Source organism: Cercospora kikuchii (genome assembly GCF_019650295.1).
Source record: "Cercospora kikuchii DNA, contig_00005, whole genome shotgun sequence".
In the NCBI taxonomy this organism is placed as follows: Eukaryota; Fungi; Ascomycota; class Dothideomycetes; order Mycosphaerellales; family Mycosphaerellaceae; genus Cercospora; species Cercospora kikuchii.
The window spans coordinates 2803168-2820284 of record NW_025408586.1 but is presented as its reverse complement, the minus strand read 5'-3'; the positions used below and the strand labels follow the sequence as shown (position 1 = coordinate 2820284).

At 52.8% G+C, this 17117-nt stretch overlaps 7 protein-coding genes across 7 annotated transcripts; 4 read left to right on the top strand and 3 right to left on the bottom strand.

Annotated features, from left to right (window-relative positions):
• Window positions 1-41: 41 nt before the first annotated feature.
• CKM354_000884700 (uncharacterized protein) lies at window positions 42-2130 on the top strand (the record flags this gene model as incomplete). The annotated part of the gene is made up of 4 exons (XM_044804242.1): window positions 42-151; window positions 373-411; window positions 473-769; window positions 1131-2130. The coding sequence occupies 4 exons, from the start codon at window positions 42-44 to the stop codon at window positions 2128-2130; spliced, it is 1446 nt and encodes a 481-aa protein (XP_044660177.1).
• A 631-nt stretch (window positions 2131-2761) lies between these two features.
• On the top strand, window positions 2762-4048 carry CKM354_000884600 (uncharacterized protein; the record flags this gene model as incomplete). Its single annotated transcript, XM_044804241.1, has 2 exons — window positions 2762-3652; window positions 3755-4048. The coding sequence occupies 2 exons, from the start codon at window positions 2762-2764 to the stop codon at window positions 4046-4048; spliced, it is 1185 nt and encodes a 394-aa protein (XP_044660176.1).
• A 181-nt stretch (window positions 4049-4229) lies between these two features.
• On the bottom strand, window positions 4230-6085 carry CKM354_000884500 (uncharacterized protein; the record flags this gene model as incomplete). Its single annotated transcript, XM_044804240.1, has 3 exons — window positions 4230-5394; window positions 5445-5853; window positions 6004-6085. 3 exons carry the CDS (start codon window positions 6083-6085, stop codon window positions 4230-4232), a joined length of 1656 nt encoding a protein of 551 aa, XP_044660175.1.
• An 861-nt stretch (window positions 6086-6946) lies between these two features.
• On the bottom strand, window positions 6947-8052 carry CKM354_000884400 (uncharacterized protein; the record flags this gene model as incomplete). The annotated part of the gene is made up of 3 exons (XM_044804239.1): window positions 6947-7590; window positions 7643-7907; window positions 7963-8052. 3 exons carry the CDS (start codon window positions 8050-8052, stop codon window positions 6947-6949), a joined length of 999 nt encoding a protein of 332 aa, XP_044660174.1.
• Window positions 8053-8516: 464 nt separating this feature from the next.
• CKM354_000884300 (uncharacterized protein) lies at window positions 8517-11342 on the bottom strand (the record flags this gene model as incomplete). Its single annotated transcript, XM_044804238.1, has 7 exons — window positions 8517-8884; window positions 8937-9782; window positions 9858-10067; window positions 10121-10496; window positions 10581-10880; window positions 10932-10998; window positions 11218-11342. 7 exons carry the CDS (start codon window positions 11340-11342, stop codon window positions 8517-8519), a joined length of 2292 nt encoding a protein of 763 aa, XP_044660173.1.
• Window positions 11343-11586: 244 nt separating this feature from the next.
• CKM354_000884200 (uncharacterized protein) lies at window positions 11587-12448 on the top strand (the record flags this gene model as incomplete). The annotated part of the gene is made up of 3 exons (XM_044804237.1): window positions 11587-11648; window positions 11702-12119; window positions 12170-12448. 3 exons carry the CDS (start codon window positions 11587-11589, stop codon window positions 12446-12448), a joined length of 759 nt encoding a protein of 252 aa, XP_044660172.1.
• Window positions 12449-13477: 1029 nt separating this feature from the next.
• CKM354_000884100 (uncharacterized protein) lies at window positions 13478-15545 on the top strand (the record flags this gene model as incomplete). The annotated part of the gene is made up of 3 exons (XM_044804236.1): window positions 13478-15165; window positions 15292-15325; window positions 15429-15545. The coding sequence occupies 3 exons, from the start codon at window positions 13478-13480 to the stop codon at window positions 15543-15545; spliced, it is 1839 nt and encodes a 612-aa protein (XP_044660171.1).
• Between the last annotated feature and the right edge of the window lie 1572 nt (window positions 15546-17117).

The window sequence follows — 17117 nt, the reverse complement described above, 5'->3', positions numbered from 1 at the left end:
GACGGACAACGGTGTTGGACGTGCGAAGCACAGAGGGCGCGATGGACAAAGAGCTGTTGAGCCTCTGTGATCCAATGCCAAAAGGCTGGTGGCTGAGGCCGAGGCTGGCTCGGTTGCTAGGGCCGTTGCTGGGCGGCGTTAGCGCTGTTTGGTACCTGGTTGAAGCTTCTAAAGACACGTCCTGTTCCCCTGTCCTCTCGCTCTGACAACAAACGCTTTGTCTCTCCCCACCACTCCGACAGGCCACGTACAAGAGCCGTCTGCGCTGGCATCGCTTCCCCCAGCTTCACCCTCCCCCTCAAATACATCCAGACGAGACCGCTGTGCTTGTCGACCTTCCATCTCTTCTGGGGGTTTGGAAGGCTGAGCAAGTGAGCAAATCGCCACGCTGGATTACGACGCCCGTGTTCCGTAAGTCGGCGAGCGCGCGAGAGAGCGACAGAAAGCAGCAGCTGACCACCGGCGCGTACAGAGTCCCGTTCAGCGTCTTCCCCTCCACCTACAGGAACGAGAAGACTTCCGAGACTGAAGTCACGACTGACGAGCAAATCACTGTCCAAGGCGCTGGACGGGAAGATCGACCAGAGCGACAATCAACTACTTCCCGTCGAGACGACCGCTACCGCGAAGACATCCGCATCACTGAAGAAGAGCGATACCGCAAGGGCGACAAGCGCGAAGGCCTCCGCATCCACGAAGAGCACTTCTCAGGCCCCGGCCGTCACCACGACACCAACGTCAACGTAGACGTCGACATCCACCGCGAGCGGTAAGTTGAGCAACTCGTATTCTTTCTGCACAAGCGATGGTGCGCATGGCGCAGATCTGAGCGGACAATGCGCGTGGCTTGCACCGGCACGGCTCACCGCACAGCTCGTGTTCGCCTGCGCATTGTTTGGGGCTCCACTCTTTATCGCGCGGATCACGCACAACACTTCCCCTGGAGCGCTCGGCAAACACGCTACCCACCCCAGCACGGTCTAGTGTGTTGTCGTCTCAGCAACCGATGCGTCCTCACCGACCCTTCCCTGTTGACCATCACACCTCACTGCCGCTCCTTCCCTGCCACCATCATATCATCACTTCACTTTTGTTTGTGTCACGGCCACTGACATTTCATCCTGCATCAGCTACCGAGAGCCATACCAACGGTACGCCGACGCTCAGATCAACGTTGAGGACCGCGTCTACGACCGCGAGTACCCAACCCGTCACACTCCAGCCACTCAGATCGACCTCGACTCTCGCATCGACATCAACGAGCGTGAGTACCGCGACCGCACCACCCCATTCGCCGAGGAGTACAAAGCTTCTCGCGTGTGGCAAGACAAGTCGACCTACCCACGTCAGTACCCAGCCCAAGGTTACGCCGAGCGTGACCCAGTTGAGTTCGACCAGCAAGTGAAGGTCGAGCAACGCACCGTTGACGGTCACTCCGAGCGTAAACACAAGCGGGACATGGGATATTACGACGAAGACGGACACTACCACTCCTTCCGCCACGGAGTTCGCCGCGCCGCTGACAAGATCCTGCACCCATTCGAGAGCCACCACCACCACCACTCTCACCACGACTCGGGCCGCACTGAGCGTGTCGAAGAAGACGTCGTTGTCAAGGACCGCGAGATCACCATGAGTGCACCACGCGGAGGTTCCTACAGCGCCCCGCGCTACGCTGGGGCTCCAAACACCATCACCATCCCATGCCACCACATCCGCATCGGTGACTTGCTCATCCTCCAAGGCCGCCCATGCCAAGTCATCCGCATCACCACCTCTGCACAGACTGGCCAGCACCGCTACCTCGGTGTTGACCTGTTCACCAAGCAACTGCACGAGGAGAGCTCGTTCGTCAGCAACCCAAGCCCATCCGTGGTTGTCCAGAACATGATCGGTCCTGTCTTCAAGCAGTACCGCGTTCTCGACATCCGTGATGACGGCCGCGTTGTCGCCATGACCGAGACTGGTGATGTCAAGCAGGGCCTTCCTGTCCTTGACCAGAGCGACCTGCTCAACCGCCTCCAGGACTCTTTCAACAACGGCCGTGGCAGTGTCCGCGTGCTTGTCATCAGCGATGAGGGCCGTGAGCTCGCCGTCGACTACAAGGTCGTCCACGGCTCTCGCCTGTAAACAATTCGAAGCTGCAGCAGCTGGTATGTCTTGTACTGGTCTTCACTTTACAGACTAGGCTGACTTGTCCTCAGTATGATGGAACATGAATGCATGCATGGTGTGATGCCGCAAACGAAGAAAAAAGTCATTTGGAGCGACGTTCACGATTGGGGTTACGCTTCTCAATGTACCTTTTGGTGTGATCAACGCCTTTAATGGGATACATCAATGAGGCGCGCTGTGCATAATGCAAAGAGGGTCGAATAGGATGAGACAGATTGTGTATAGTACGTACATGGCGTATTGCGAACATGATTTGATCTGATGAGCTGCTGTTGTCCATTGTCTCCATACCCCGGCCCGTGTTGAGATGTTGTCGGCTAATGACATTGGATAAGCTTTCTGTTGTGCACCTTGCTAACGTTCCTGAGTGCCGTCCTACATCATCAAGGCGGGGTACGCACAAGTACCTCGCTCTTGATCTTCAGCGTTCGGGAAGAGCGAACGTATACTGATGCCATTGTCGAGGCTTCGCAGGACGTAGGCTTCATTTTCTCCTTCATCAGTATCATAGCACTGTAATAACAGTTTTTGCTCCCAACGAACAGCTACGACATCATCCAGTATCCTCACCACAATCACTACCATCATGGGTTCCATTGAAGAGCAACCACACGAAGACTTCGACTTCCAAGATCTCCCTCCCTTCCCCAACGACATCCCCCAAGCACCACTCCTCCGCATCAGCCTCCAAAAGCTCCTTGCAGGCGACGTCCAAGAAGACGAAAAACTCTGGCGCGCATGCTGTGATCTCGGGTTCTTCTACCTTGACCTCCGAAACGGGAACAGCACCACCAACAACAGCAATTCTCCAGAATCCCAACAAGACGTACTACCCATCGAAGGCGATGCCCTCCTCTCCAACGCCGAAGACCTCTTCACTCTCGCCCAAGATGTCTTTAATTTACCCGTTGAAGAGAAGGCTTCTTATGATATGATGGGCGAAAACAGTTATTTCGGCTATAAAGGCTACGGAGCAGGAGTCATTGATCGCAAAGGAACGAAAGATCGAAATGAATTTTGGAATCTTTCAAAAGATGATATTTTGGGATTATCGGAACGACTTCGTAATCCGGAGATCCTCACGAAAGAGGAAACGAGAGGTTTGATTAAAGAGTATATGCTGAGGTCTCATGCTCTTGTTACGCTGATTTTGGGACGTTTGAATCAGAGGTTGGGATTACCAGAGGGGAAATTGGAGAGTTTGCATCGTTTGAAGAGCAGGAGTGGGGATCAGATGAGGTGGGTGAAGAGTCCGCCGCAGGAGGTTAGTGATCGGCAGGCGGCGTTGGGGGAACATACGGATTTTGGGAGTGTGACGGTTTTGTTTAATCGGTTGGGGGGTTTGCAGGTTTTGCCGCCGGCGGAGTTGGAGGGGATGAAGGAGGAGTGGGCGTTTGTGAAGCCGTTGAAGGGGCATTGTGTGGTTAATTTGGGGGATGCGATGGTTAAGTTCTCGGCGGGGATTTTGAGGAGTAATGTGAGTTGGCATTTTTTTTTCTTCTACTTTGAAGGTCTTTGTGGCATGTCGTTATTCTGAGATGGAGATGATGATATCGCTGACTCGTGTCGAATCTTTCAGCTCCATCGTGTTGTCAATCCTCCTGGCGCACAGCAGGACTCTACACGATTCAGTCTGGTGTATTTCAACAGGCCTGAGGATGAAGTGATTCTGAAAGTGCTTGACGGAAGTGAAATGATTGATGCTAAACGGAAAGAGAACCCTGCTGTCGACGAAGGTGAGCCTGTCACGGCTAAGCAGTGGATTTTGAATCGTGCGATGGGGAGGCGTGCGGGTGGAGATTGGAGCAAAGGGCAAGGAACCGATCAAGAGAGAATCGAAAAGAGAGATAGTGGAGTTGCTGCCGAGAGTTGAGGCTGAAGAGAATCCAGTCGGGAATATCTGATGGCAATTGTGTCCGGTTTCGAGACTCGGAGTGCCATATTACGCTGTTGAGACTTCTTCACACATATGTCTATGTTTATTGTTTCTATGTCTAGACCTCAGCCCATGGCGCTCCTTCGTCTCCAAATTCTGTTACAAATGGAAGCGCTCTCTACGCTCGACTGCCTATGACATTCTGCGCTCTTGCTGTCTTCCTCACAATGTCGTCTCGGTCGGCCTGCTCAACATGATGGGCCTCTTCATCATCAAAGTCTTTCCCAGTCACATCTATTCTTCCCACAGCCTGTGATTCCCGTAGCTTCTTTGCTCTTGACTTCGCAGGTATCGTGTCCTTCAGGGCTCCTTTGATAATACCACCTTCGAACAGCAAGTGTATGCTTTCAAGAGGCACACCCTTTGTCTCTGGCACACAGAAGACTGTGTAGATCGCCATGAGAATGCAACATCCGCCGAAAAGCAGGAAAGTACCATATGTGATCTTGTCCAACATGATAGGCGTGAGCTTCGCAATCACGAAGTTAAAAAGCCATTGAGTCATCAAAGCTGCGCTCATGACCAAACTTCGTGTGTGGTTCGGAGCACATTCTGCGGAAAGGACGAATGGAACTGCGCCCCAGCCGAAACTGTAGAAGACGACGAAGAGGTACACGCAGATGATTGCGAAGATACTGTGACCATCCAGTCCATCTCCGCTGGGAGGGTTTACGGCCTGGTTGATCCCGATGTAGAACATTGCGAAGGCTTGACCAAGAGCTCCCATGATCAGACACCATTTCCTGCCGAGACTTTCGACAGCCAACATGAGAGCCAAAGAGGTGAAGACGACTTTCACCACGCCATAGATTCCTGTCGCGAAGAGGCCGGCGCTCTGACCTACGAGTCCGGCACTTTTGAATATTTGTGGTGAGTAGTAGTTGATGCTGTTCGTCCCAGTCCATTGTTGCCAGAACATGAGTGTTACAGCCATGGTGAATGTGTACATGGCCTTTGGTTCGCGGCATGTTACTTTGATCTGTTCCAACAGACGTAGTTTCTCGTGTCCGTTGAAGTCCTCAATGATCTCCTCAAGCTCGCGATCGACTGCTTCGGACTCGATGGGTAGTGCTCGAACTGTGGCCAGTGCCTTACGGGCCTCTTGAATTTTCTGCTTCTCAACAAGCCATCTCGGTGACTCGTTGAGGAAGATAATGAAGAGCAAGAGGACTCCTGGCAGTATCTGAAGTGCGAAAGGCACTCGCCATTGTGCGGGATTCGTTGACGCGATGTTCTGGTTACATCCATAGTTCACAAAGTAGGACAGCATGATTCCGGTGACACTGTCTTGCTGTCAGTCCACAAATTCCATACGAGAACAGAATGTACTCACTTGAATAATTGCATACACCCAATGCATCGACCTCGAATCTCCTTGTTGGCATTTTCTCCAATGTACGTCGGCACAACAGCAGAAATCAGACCAACGCCAAAGCCACCGACGACTCTTCCCACATATAACTCAGCCAAAGACGTCGAGGTCAAGCCTGAACATGTCTGAATAATGCTCCCAATGATGAAGATCACATCTGCGAAGATCAGAGCTTTCTTTCTGCCGAACTTGTCCGAGACGAAGAAGGAAGCCAGTGCTCCGAAGAAGCATCCAGCTTGCAGGACCGAGACGATGTTTCCTGAGAGGTTCGCGTATTCTGGAGAGTCTTCATCAAGACCAAAGCTGTTTTGGAAGCTCTTCATGGTGAGGACGGCGCCGATCAGTCCAGTATCCCAGCCGAAGAGCATGCCTGGAGCGATACAGCGTTAGCGTAATCTTTCAAGTTGTGTTTGACAACTCCCTCGGACTTGGTGTGATCATCTCTCCTGTGCTCCTCCATTGCAAAGATGCCATCGCATGCCACAAATCTCCATTGGTTTGCATTCCATTTTGCACTCACCTCCGAATGACGCGACCGCCGTAAGCAAATACGTCCGCCTATACTGGACAATGTCCTGCCATATCGTCTTTGCCCTCGCCATATCGCCAGATTGCTCGAGAGCCGTATACTCTCCTCTCCCTTCAGATCCAGTCCCAGAACCAGAACTTCCAGATAAGAAAAGCGCTCTCCAAGAAGAAGACGTTGAATCTCTTTCCCTCACAGCCCTCTTCTGCCTTGACGAAGAAGAAGAAATAGTAAAACCCTGCAGCCGAGACCTCAAATACTCCATCACCTTTTCTCCCGCGCGTGAAGTGGGCCTACTTTCAATAGCCGGCTATTCTCTTCTCCTACTAGCTACTGCACACCGTGGTAGTGTGTCACCGTATCATTCGATACTTTGCAACGGCTCGCACGTTCCGTTGGGGGAGATTTTGTGGAGACTCCGCGTGGAGTGTCCCATCAAGCATGGAGCGTGGCTGGGGCTTGTGCGGTCTTGCGTTATTGCTTGAGTGGAGCGATGTGGAGTGTGAAGTCCATCGGCTTTTGCGGGATTCTTCGGCAGCTGGACTCGGGCTTCCTTCTCATTCGTCTTTGCTGTGGTATGATGAAGTGATGTGTATCCGGTGGACTTTGAGATGATCAGCATAGTGCACGTGGTGATGGAGAAGTGGCCACGACTTCAATTGCCGACGCTCGTTGTTGCTTCGCACGCCAAGACAGCCTGTCCTGTTGATTCAGTCGACAGAGACCTTACCATGGATCGTCCCGATAACAAAGCAGAGCAGAAGTACACTGTAATGACCTGAGAAGTAACTTTTTGTATGCTGGTATCATGGGTCTCGTAATCTATCTAGCAACGCCAAATTTCCATCTACAACCGACTTCTCACACGCCCTCCCTCACTAGACCGCCACGACCTCTCAGCACAAATTTCCACAAACTGCATAGAAGAAGCTGAAACTCACTTCTTCTTCTGCTCTGGCACCTGTGTCAACAACCCCTTCCCCTCCACCGCACTCCTCAGATTATCCAGCACCAAAACCTCCATCTCCTTCTGCGTCTCCCACGTCGCAGTCCCCACATGCGGCAGCAAAACCACATTCTCATTCTCCAACAATCCAGGATGAATCTTCGGCTCCTCCTCAAACACATCCAACCCCGCAGAAAAGACCTTGCCACTGTTCAGCGCATCCACAAGAGCCGCCTCATCAATAATCGGTCCTCGTGCAGTATTCACAATCACAATCCCCTCCTTCATAATATCGAACTGCGGCTTCGCAATAATATGCCTTGTTGAAGGGTTCAATGCCAGATTCAAACTCAACACATCCGAAGTCTTCAACAATTCTTCGAATGAAACGTATTTGGCTCCATGCTCTTTCTCTTCCGGTAATCGGTTTCGATTATGGTATTGTATGGTCATACCGAAAGCCTTTGCTCTTCTTGCCACTGCTGTGCCAATACCGCCCATTCCCAGGATTCCGAGAACTTTGTTCTTTGGGTCGTGGCCGAGACCGAAGTTTTTGCCTCGCCAGTCGCCTTTGCGGACGTTGAGGAAGGGGATTGTGATTCTTCGGAGGGCGCCGAGGAGGAGGAAGAGGGCAGCTGGAGAGCGTTAGTAATTTAAGCAATGTAAGTAGTTTTAGTAAAAACATACTATCAGCTGTCGCCTCATCCACTGCTATGGGCGTGCTGCTAATCTGAATATTCCTCTCGGTGGCAGCTGGCACATCGATATTGTCATATCCAGCTCCATTGTGGCAGATCCATTCCAACTTGCTGGGTAGAACGCTAATCAACTCCTTGTCGAAAGGTCCAGTCACGGCCGTGGAGTCATTCGATCGATAAATCGCAACCACATCGTCGTATTCGCCCTTCTTGCACCGCGAGATGAAGTCTTCTCTTGAACCAGATCCGTATTCCTGGAAATAAAGTCAGCAGCTAGCTCCACAGCTCAGCGATAATGACAAGCAATACCTTCAGTTGCAGCAATGACGAAAGAGCCTCCCACTCTTTGCGGGCGTGAGTTATCCCCCCAATCAAGAGGGCTGATCGCGATTGTGTCATGGCTTCGAATGGGTGGCAGGGATGAGAGTGTGAGGGGAACTCGAAAAGTTGTAGCTACAAGTTGTGGAAGTGGACAGGTGCTGTCGCGATGTGGGAGGAAAGTGCTCGCCAAAAAGTTGAACCGCTTTGGCAGTGGTGATCGTCGGCATCTGAAGGCTGAATACCCGCCAATAACCGTTCCGGGCCAAAACCACCTCTCAGGCCATCAACGTCTTGCCCTTCTCAGTGCTCGGCCTGGGCGTAGATGCACTGAGACAGACACGTGAAGACCAGATATCTATTCGGTCTCCAGGGCGTTGTCGACTCCCCGAAGCTCAATTGTCAGTGCCCCAATGCTCTACATGATAGTATATTTGGGGGCACCGTTCCACCAAGTCGACAGATCCGCCAGGATGAATCACAGCTGCTTGTTACACGACTGGTGCTGGAGGATGCAGGTCCAAATCGAGCCAAAAGTTCTTTGCTTACTGCAGCCCCAGGTTCGTCCAGTCCTCCATGTTGCTCAGCTGATCGAACAAAAAGTTCCCCGAATCTGCCGGCAAAAAGCCTGACCACCAGTCTGCATCGTTGATGGCCGCGCCTCCGTTGCCATTGACGGCAAAGTTTCCAATGGCATCGAGATCGGTCCAGGAGAAGTCGCCCATCAATTCTGTCACAGCTGGTGAATCTTGGGATTTGTTCGATGTCGGTGTAGCACCACTGATGCTGCTATTTGGTCGATAAGGGTTTTGTAGTGTCGCGGTAGATTGTGTTCTACGATGCTCCTTCTTTTCGACTTTATCCCAGAGCAATCGCAGTAGCTGAGAGTACCGGTTGCCAGGATGCTGTATGCCTGCATGGAAGTTAGCGACTGCGTCATGTTCGAACAATATTTGAATACTCACCCATCGCGGATCTCTCCAGTCTGCTGACCGTCTCCTTGACCATGGCACGTACTGATTGCTCCTCATCTGCTGAGAGAACTCCAACACATCTCGCTCTGTACAGAAAGACACCGGCATAGATCGAATAAAGATAGAACCTCAGAGGCATGTAACGAAGAGACTTCTCCGGATCAACAAAAGTATTCATCATGCTGAGAAGACTCTTGGCAGCATCTAGGCCCTCATAGATGAACCGAGCGTCGCCAACCGCACCGACATTATTGTAGAATACGCGACCCGGCGCTGTGCTCGTCGATCTTCGGGGTTCGGGGTTCTGCTGAGCCTGCGGTAGAGCTCGCTTCACCGTCGCGTGGAAAGCAAAGGCATTAGTGTAAAGCCGTAGGTAGTCGTATGAGATCAGAAGTGTGGCCTTGAGGTGTGCCGAGCAGGTCAATGTGCCCCATACACTCTTCCATCCGTATATCGCACTCCTGAAGTCATCAATGTACTTGATGTAGCCTCCACTGAGGTGGCTACGGACGCTGTTCCCAGGATTTGAGTACAAGACATCATGGACATTGGAAAACAGTAAAGTCAGTTCCAGCGTGGCCTGGAAGATACTTGCATAGTCCTCATCTCCCGGTACAGCAGGCGCAAGCATGGGAAAGTCTGCCTTCGACAGAGTGGTCAAAGGTCCTGGGCCTCGAGACCAAAACGCTCGACCAAGGCGGATGCTGATCTGCCTGTCACTGATGTAACAAGCTGTCCAGACAAGTCGCTTCCGCTGCCACTGCGGATCCTTCACGTCGTCACCACGCACATGAAATGAGTATCGGTCCAGGCCCAGAAAGTAGCCGATCCGTAGAGCTACGGCAAGTCAGCAGGTGTGTGAAACACGTACCCTAATTCGAGCTCAGGAAACCTTCCGATAGCTATACTTACCCATTCCAACATGCATCCAAGCTTCGCGATCTTCTTCTCCGCGGCCGACATGGCCAGCGTCTGACCGGGACGTGTATGGCGTCCATTCTGCAAGGACCAGAAGTGCTTCGACAGCCTCCACTTGACCAGAACCTCCAGCTGCAAGTGCTGAGACCAACGCTCGCATGTGTTCGGAGCAGGATATGAATATGTTGGGCTCATCGGTGAGATCTGATAATGCTTAGTATGCTAGTCAGATGTTGTTGAAGGTCGTCACCACATACCTCGTGAAGCGATCACCAGAATAGCGGTGAGAAGATGTGGTTCTTCTCGCGCAGTCCTGCTCAGATTCGCCGCGTCCAATGTTGCCGCAGGCACGATCGGAAAGTATGGGTGGTAGTAGTACTTGTATCTTTGCAAAAGCTGAAGAATTCTGCTCATCGATAACCGTCCTTCACGCACAAGAGGGTACTCTAGTTGGGCTGAGATGGCAGTAGTCGTTGTATACTGCGAAGAGCCGTAGCCCGAATTGTGTTCTCCATTGCTGGCGATCTGCGCTAGTATTCCAAGAGCATCGCTAGGATTTTGCAAATCGTTGAAAGCAATGTTGCCCGATGTCCCGGTCGAGCTCTCTCGGGTGGCTGGATTAGTGAGTAGAGACTGTTCACGTATCAGAGGCTGATTCCCTTCAATTTCCTAAGGCTCTATGGTGTGCCAGCGAGAACGCAATGGCGAACATCTTACCTCCCGCGCATTCGCATCTGCCGCTTGCAGTGCTGGATCGAGCATGATGGCATCAGGGGCAGGCGGATTGAGATCAGGCGCCATGCCCGTTCCAGGCTGTGGTATGGCGGGTCCATACTCTGACTGAGGCCATCCTGTATGGGTCTGGCCTGACGAGAGTGTATCAGGCGTGAAGTGAACACTGGCGCCACTGATAGCTGGCGACTCTCTCGGCTGCTGAACGTTATTGTTGGCGAGTCCGGCTTGATCAAGAGTTCTCTTGCGAACACGGCGGCCGCCTCTGTTGGAAGAGCCGATGACCTGCGAGCAATGCTTAGTTCAGATCTCTGTGGGTCACTATATGGCGCTTACGCATTCGAGTCCCGATGCTTTGCAGCGAGCGCATGGCGTGGTCAGTTTCCCGTCCTCTGTTTTCGGTCTATTGTGGCCATGTCAGCACGGCGTCTGAATCGGCAAAAGAAGCGCGTGCGCTGCACTCAAATCTGAGGCTCCAGGGAAAGGCCGACAGGTGCAACACCTGTCGTTTTCCCAGCGCAAACACTCGTACTGATGCAGACTCGTTTCAGGACAGAAACCCGAAGAGGCCTGATCTCAACGAGGCGCGCGGAGCAACGTGCCAGAAGCCGCGAAGACTCACAGCTTGCAAGAACTTTTGCGCGCGCGGCAGGCAAGACACGCGCGCGACGTTCTCTTCTCCTTCTCCTCCTTGACGGCAGCCTTTTCGGGCGACTGGTCCTGATCCTGGGCTTCTGTGTCTGTCATGTTGGTCGTTGCTAAGAACAGCGTGTGCTGCGAGGTCGGTTGCCGACGTCTGTCGCCCACTTCAGTGGGGTGAGTAGCCGCCCCAAGTCGCACTTGCGTGCCGTCCAATACCGCCCGCCTTGGGAGGCCCTTGGAGACGGAAGATTTCTGGCACTGGCACGAGGGCAGCTGGGAGGGAATAGATAACCAGGCCTAGACTGCCGCCGTACGTTCTGCACCGTTTGGACAAGTCAAATTCGATACAATGACGACCGCAGACAACAACATCACCGGCAGACTGGTGCTCATCACAGGTGCCTCAGGCGGGTGAGCCAAGACATTCAACAGCCCAATGTCCATACACTCATCAACGACAACAGCATCGGGTCAGCATGTGCAAGACAGTTCGCCTCGCATGGCTGCGACCTCGCTCTCACATACGCATCGAATAAAGACTCATTAGAAGCGCTCGTGAAAGAATTGTCCTCCTCGAATGACAAGCTGAAGATAACGATGCACCAAGCCGATCTGGCCTCGCCAGAAGCTACTACAAAACTCACCGAAGAAGTGCAGAAGGAACATGCACGTGCTGTCGACATCCTCGTCTCGAACGCTGGCTACGGCAAGCGGATACGAGATGTTTCTGACATTCCATTGAGCGAATTCGAAGTCACACTCAATGTCAATCTGCGGGCACCGTTCCTGCTCGTGAAAGGCGTGGTGGACGGCATGAAGGCACAGAAATGGGGTCGTATCATTTTCGTGTCATCAATAGCAGCCTACGGCGGAGGCATGAATGTACGCAAGTGCAAATTCCAGAATACGAGGTTATTGCTGACACGATCCAGGGTTGCCACTATGCTGCATCAAAGGGTGGCTTGATGGCCATGATGAAGAATCTCTCCACGACACTCGCGCCCTACAACATTGCCGTGAACGATGTGGCGCCCGCAATGGTTGGAAACACTGGGCTGCTTCCTTCGGGTGATCAGTTTCCAGGCCTGGTGGACAGCATTCCCTTCCACAGGCTATGCGAGCCCGAAGAAGTCGCGAACGCAGTGACGTTTTATGCTCGAACCGGTTTCACTACGGGGCAAAGTATTGTGATTGCAGGTGGCCTGAAGTGAGGCATGGTCGGACTGTGTCTGTCGCAGGACCGGCGCCAAGAAGTACCTGTGGATGGATATTCGAGAGGTAGACGTAAATGGCAACAGAACAAGAAAAGCTACAACGCGTCCGAGGCGCAAGCTCCCAGTGTACAGGCCTGATTCTTGTCTGCACGTGCTCGTATTTCCGCTGCTTCCTCGTGGTCCGCTTCACCTGCGTCTGCACCATTGACGGGAGTGTTGTCCGCGCTCACGAGCAATTTCGCATTGTGTATGTCCGGCCTGGTGTCGCATTGAAGCAATCACTGCGGAGGTGTTCGTCTCGTGCAGCCGTTGCCAAATGTGGGGGCTCCGCGGAGGATCGTCTGCGTGCTCCAGTGGGACGGATGATGGAGCAGAAAACTGGGAACGCTGGTCCTCGTCGGCAGTGTCCGGGAGTAACGGGCATGCCGTCAACGGCGAGCCGACAACCGACCGGAGAATAATGGGTGGTCTGCAAGGCAAGACAGCGTCAAACGTTGCGCTCCAGCCTTGCGAGAAGGGAGGGAGAAGGGACGTTGTGGTGGTGGTGTGGTGGTGGCGGGCTAGCCAAATCCTCTTTCAGCTAAAAGCCGCGTTGCCACACCAATGCAACCTCTTAGCTCCCGTCTGCACCGTGTTTCAAGAATAGAATCCACCTCCCAAGAGCATTACGCCAGCTCGTGTTGGCAGCATCCATCTCTCATCAACAGCATCGCCGCGCATCACGCTGCACGTCTGCACACTCGCTCTCCACGGTGCGGCTTCCTGTGGCATCGACGACGGGCCACAGGACTCGCGACGCCACGCACGGCTTCTCAGATCAGCACAGCCGAGCGCGCCAGAAACGCCCAGCCTTGTGCCAGGAAGAGGTCAGCAGAGCGTTGAGCCCGCGTCCAGGCCGCGCTGTCTCGCGCGCATCTCTTTGACATCTCCTGGACCTCACCTCTTCCGCCGACATTCTTTCGCTTTTTGCGCCGGCAAGGCTTCGTCTGAGCACAGTCGCTCGTTAACCCCACAGCGCACGGCATCATGTCCGAGCGGACGTATGGAATACCGCTGGGCCACGTACAAGGTTCGCAGCAAACACGCACGCCGGAATCGCCGGGCGAGGCAATGGGCTACACATCGCATTCTGGGCACGACTACAGAGACGCTGGCAACCCGTACGACTCACGCATGAACACGCATTCGCCAGGACCTTATCACGATGCCTATGGACCGCCATCACCGCCACCACACATGCATGGGCCTGTGAGCCCGATACATCAGGAATCGCAAACCTCGCTCGCACCACTCACAGAAAACCAGGCGCCGGGCTATTCGCCCTCGGTGTCGACAAATCGAAGTTTTCAAAGGAACGCTCCTGCCATGCCGGCAGGCGCGGGAGCAGGCCTCGGCGCAGCGGGATACGGCCAATCTTTACCACGACATCACTCATATTATGGCGACGAGTACGACTCTTTTGACCCGAGCACAATCGAGGACGATGGAGACGACGGAATCCCAGCTGGATCCCGATCGCGAAACAAGTTAGGCTTTGGAGCGGCTGCCGGAGCTGGTGCCGCTGCGGGTGCTGGCGCAGGCGTTGGCATGAAGGCGATGAACCGAGGCTCCAGCGGCCTCTACGGGCCCGTTGGGAACGACGCTGAGAAGTCGGAGTGGCTATCGAAGCAGACGGACCGAAGCAGTCGCAAAAAGAAGTGGATCATTGGCTGCACCATTGCTGCCATTCTGGTCATCGGCGGCATTGTCGGTGGCGTTGTTGGCGGAATTCTTGCTAACAACAAGGACGAGAACGACCGCGGGTCGAGTGGCGGTTCCTCGACAGTGGGTTCAGACAGCGCTGGCCTTTACGATCTCAATTCGAGGCAAGTCCAGGCCGTGCTCAACGACGACCGGTTGCATAGGGTGTTCCCGACCATTGATTACACGCCATGGTATGCTCAATATCCAGCTTGTTTGAGCCCTGGTGGTGGACCTACGCAGAACAACGTCACACTGGACATTGCACGACTTTCGCAATTAGCAGCGTCGGTTCGTCTATATGGCACAGATTGCAATCAGACCGAACTGGTTCTGGAGGCCATTGAGCGCCTAGAGATGCAAGATACCATGAAAGTCTGGCTCGGAGTATACCTGGATGGAAGGAACCAGACCACGAACGATCGCCAATTGAAGGACCTGTACCGCATCTTAGACAACTATCCACACGACAGATTCGTTGGAGTCATTGTCGGAAACGAAGTTCTCTTCCAAGAGACTATGACAGTCACGGAGCTCGCGGCGCAACTTGACGAAGTTCGCAGCAACTTCTCTTCCAGAGGAATCAACTTACCCGTCGCCACTGCCGACTTGGGCGACAATTGGGATGCAGATCTTGCGAAGGCCTCGGACATCGTGATGTCAAACATCCATCCCTTCTTCGCAGGTACCGTCGCAGAGGATGCAGCAGGCTGGGCGTGGTCTTTCTGGCAGAACAAAGATGTCGCCCTCACCTCTTCGGAAACAGGCACAATAGGTTCCGTCACGTATCCCAAGCAAATCATTTCGGAAATCGGCTGGCCGACCCAAGGAGGTAACGACTGCGGTGTGTCTTCGGATCCAGCTTTCGGCTGCAAGAGCGAGACAGACGGCGCAGTGGCCAGCATTGAAAATCTCAATACATTCATGGATGGCTGGGTATGCGAGGCATTGAAAAACGGCACCACGTTCTTCTGGTTAGTATGAACCCGACCCAATCCTGGCGTGCAGCCAACACCTGGCTTTGCACCCTTCAGCCCAACAGCTGTTCGCAAGGCATGACGAGCAGACAAGAAGCAAAAAACTAACGTGGCATGAACCAGGTTCGAAGCTTTTGACGAGCCATGGAAGCACCAGGTAAGCAACCCTTCTGCCGCGTCTATGCGATCCTCGTCGTGCAGACGTCCATCATACATATGTAGTCAGAGGAACATGACCGCTAATGAGATTTTGCATACAGTTCGACACAGAACACAACAAATGGGAACCCTACTGGGGTATCTTCGACAAGGACCGAAATTTGAAGAAGGGCATCAAAATTCCCGATTGCGGAACACCGGTGGCTAAGCCATATTGAATGATCGATTAGCATTGGCATTTTTGGTACCTTTTTTTCTGCGAACTTCACGATTGACATGACTATTGAGAGAAATGCATTAAGGTGTGTGGGAATATGTGAAATGGACTGAACTCAGCAAAAGGGTCAAAAGATCGCATAGACGATTTGGAGTATGATATTTTATCAGGAATGGCACACACACACACAACAGTTAATGGTGGACCGAACATGTAGCCAATGTGTGCAATGCGCTTACAGGCTCGGATTCTAGCTGCGATTGAGAGACCTGTGCTGATCGATACTCGGTCGCCATTTCCTGAGACTACTCGCCGTCGTTTTCACAGAAGTTGTGGCAACCCTACATGCCAGTCAGTCCCCTTCACTTCTTCACGAGTCCAGCACCAGCACCAGCACCATCTTCATGGCATGACCATCCATCACGCGGTCGACAACCAGCACCAGCACCAGCACCAGCACTAGGTCCAGCCTCCAGGTGCAAGCCTGGCAAACATAGCATGTCTGCGGTTGAATCTGGGGAAAGCTTGCATAGACTTTTTCCCACGCCGGCCAGCCTCGAGGAATAGAATACCCAAAAAGCCAAGCAGAGTCAAAGTCAATTGGAACTTCAGATTTTTAGGGTTCCTTCGATGAATGAACGAATGAACGAAAAAGACACTTCGAGTTTGTGCGGATCTGTGATGATGAGTGATGGAATGGGATCATCGATGTAGTGTTTCAGCATGCTTATCCATCGTCAGAGTGAGAGGGTGAGAGTGAGGAGATAGAAAGGTGACAGATGATGGTATGCTTGTTTCACGAGACAGTGTTCCGTTGTTCGTTTCAGACAGGCAAGATCGTGGCTTTGGGAGGAGTTTCACGTTTGGAGTGTATTATGAAAGTTCGCGTTATGATACGAGAGTGGATGACAGCGCTGACGATGATGATAACGATAAGGAGAAACGGCGTGCTTTTGCTGATTACTTGATGGTGCACTGTAGTCAGCTGTGGATGAATGATGGATGGTTTTGGACTCCGTTCTGTTGAACCAGAATGAATGATGCTCGAGATTCAGAACAACATTGCAATCATACAAATTAACAAACTTCATGCTCATCACAACGAACTTTGTATTCTAGGGCACACACACAAGCCCCATCCTTCCTCGTAACCCTCTCAAACACCATCTAATTCTCAGAACCAACCGAGCTGAGGTCCTCTGTCCAAACAAGCATCATGCACGCTCTCACATCCGCCCACAAGCGCGCAACGCGCGGCGGCAGTAAAGATCCCAGTAAGAGTCAATTCTGCCTGCTCCAGCAACACAAACGATGCGAAGCATAACAAGAAGCCCTTGACATCATTCTCCCATGGCATAGCATGTTTTGATTCCAAGCATGTCGAGCGAGTCAAAGTGATGACAGGCCGGCATGACCTTTCTTCTCCGTATCCCGTTGGTTGACAGCCGGATACAAATTGGGGGTTGCTTGTCTGCTTGCTGGTGAATGGGAGCGGTAGCTTGCTGGGAATGAGTTGTCAATCTGTTGTGAGATGCTGGTAAGTAGAGTGTACTAGCGATGTCTGGAGCGAAGA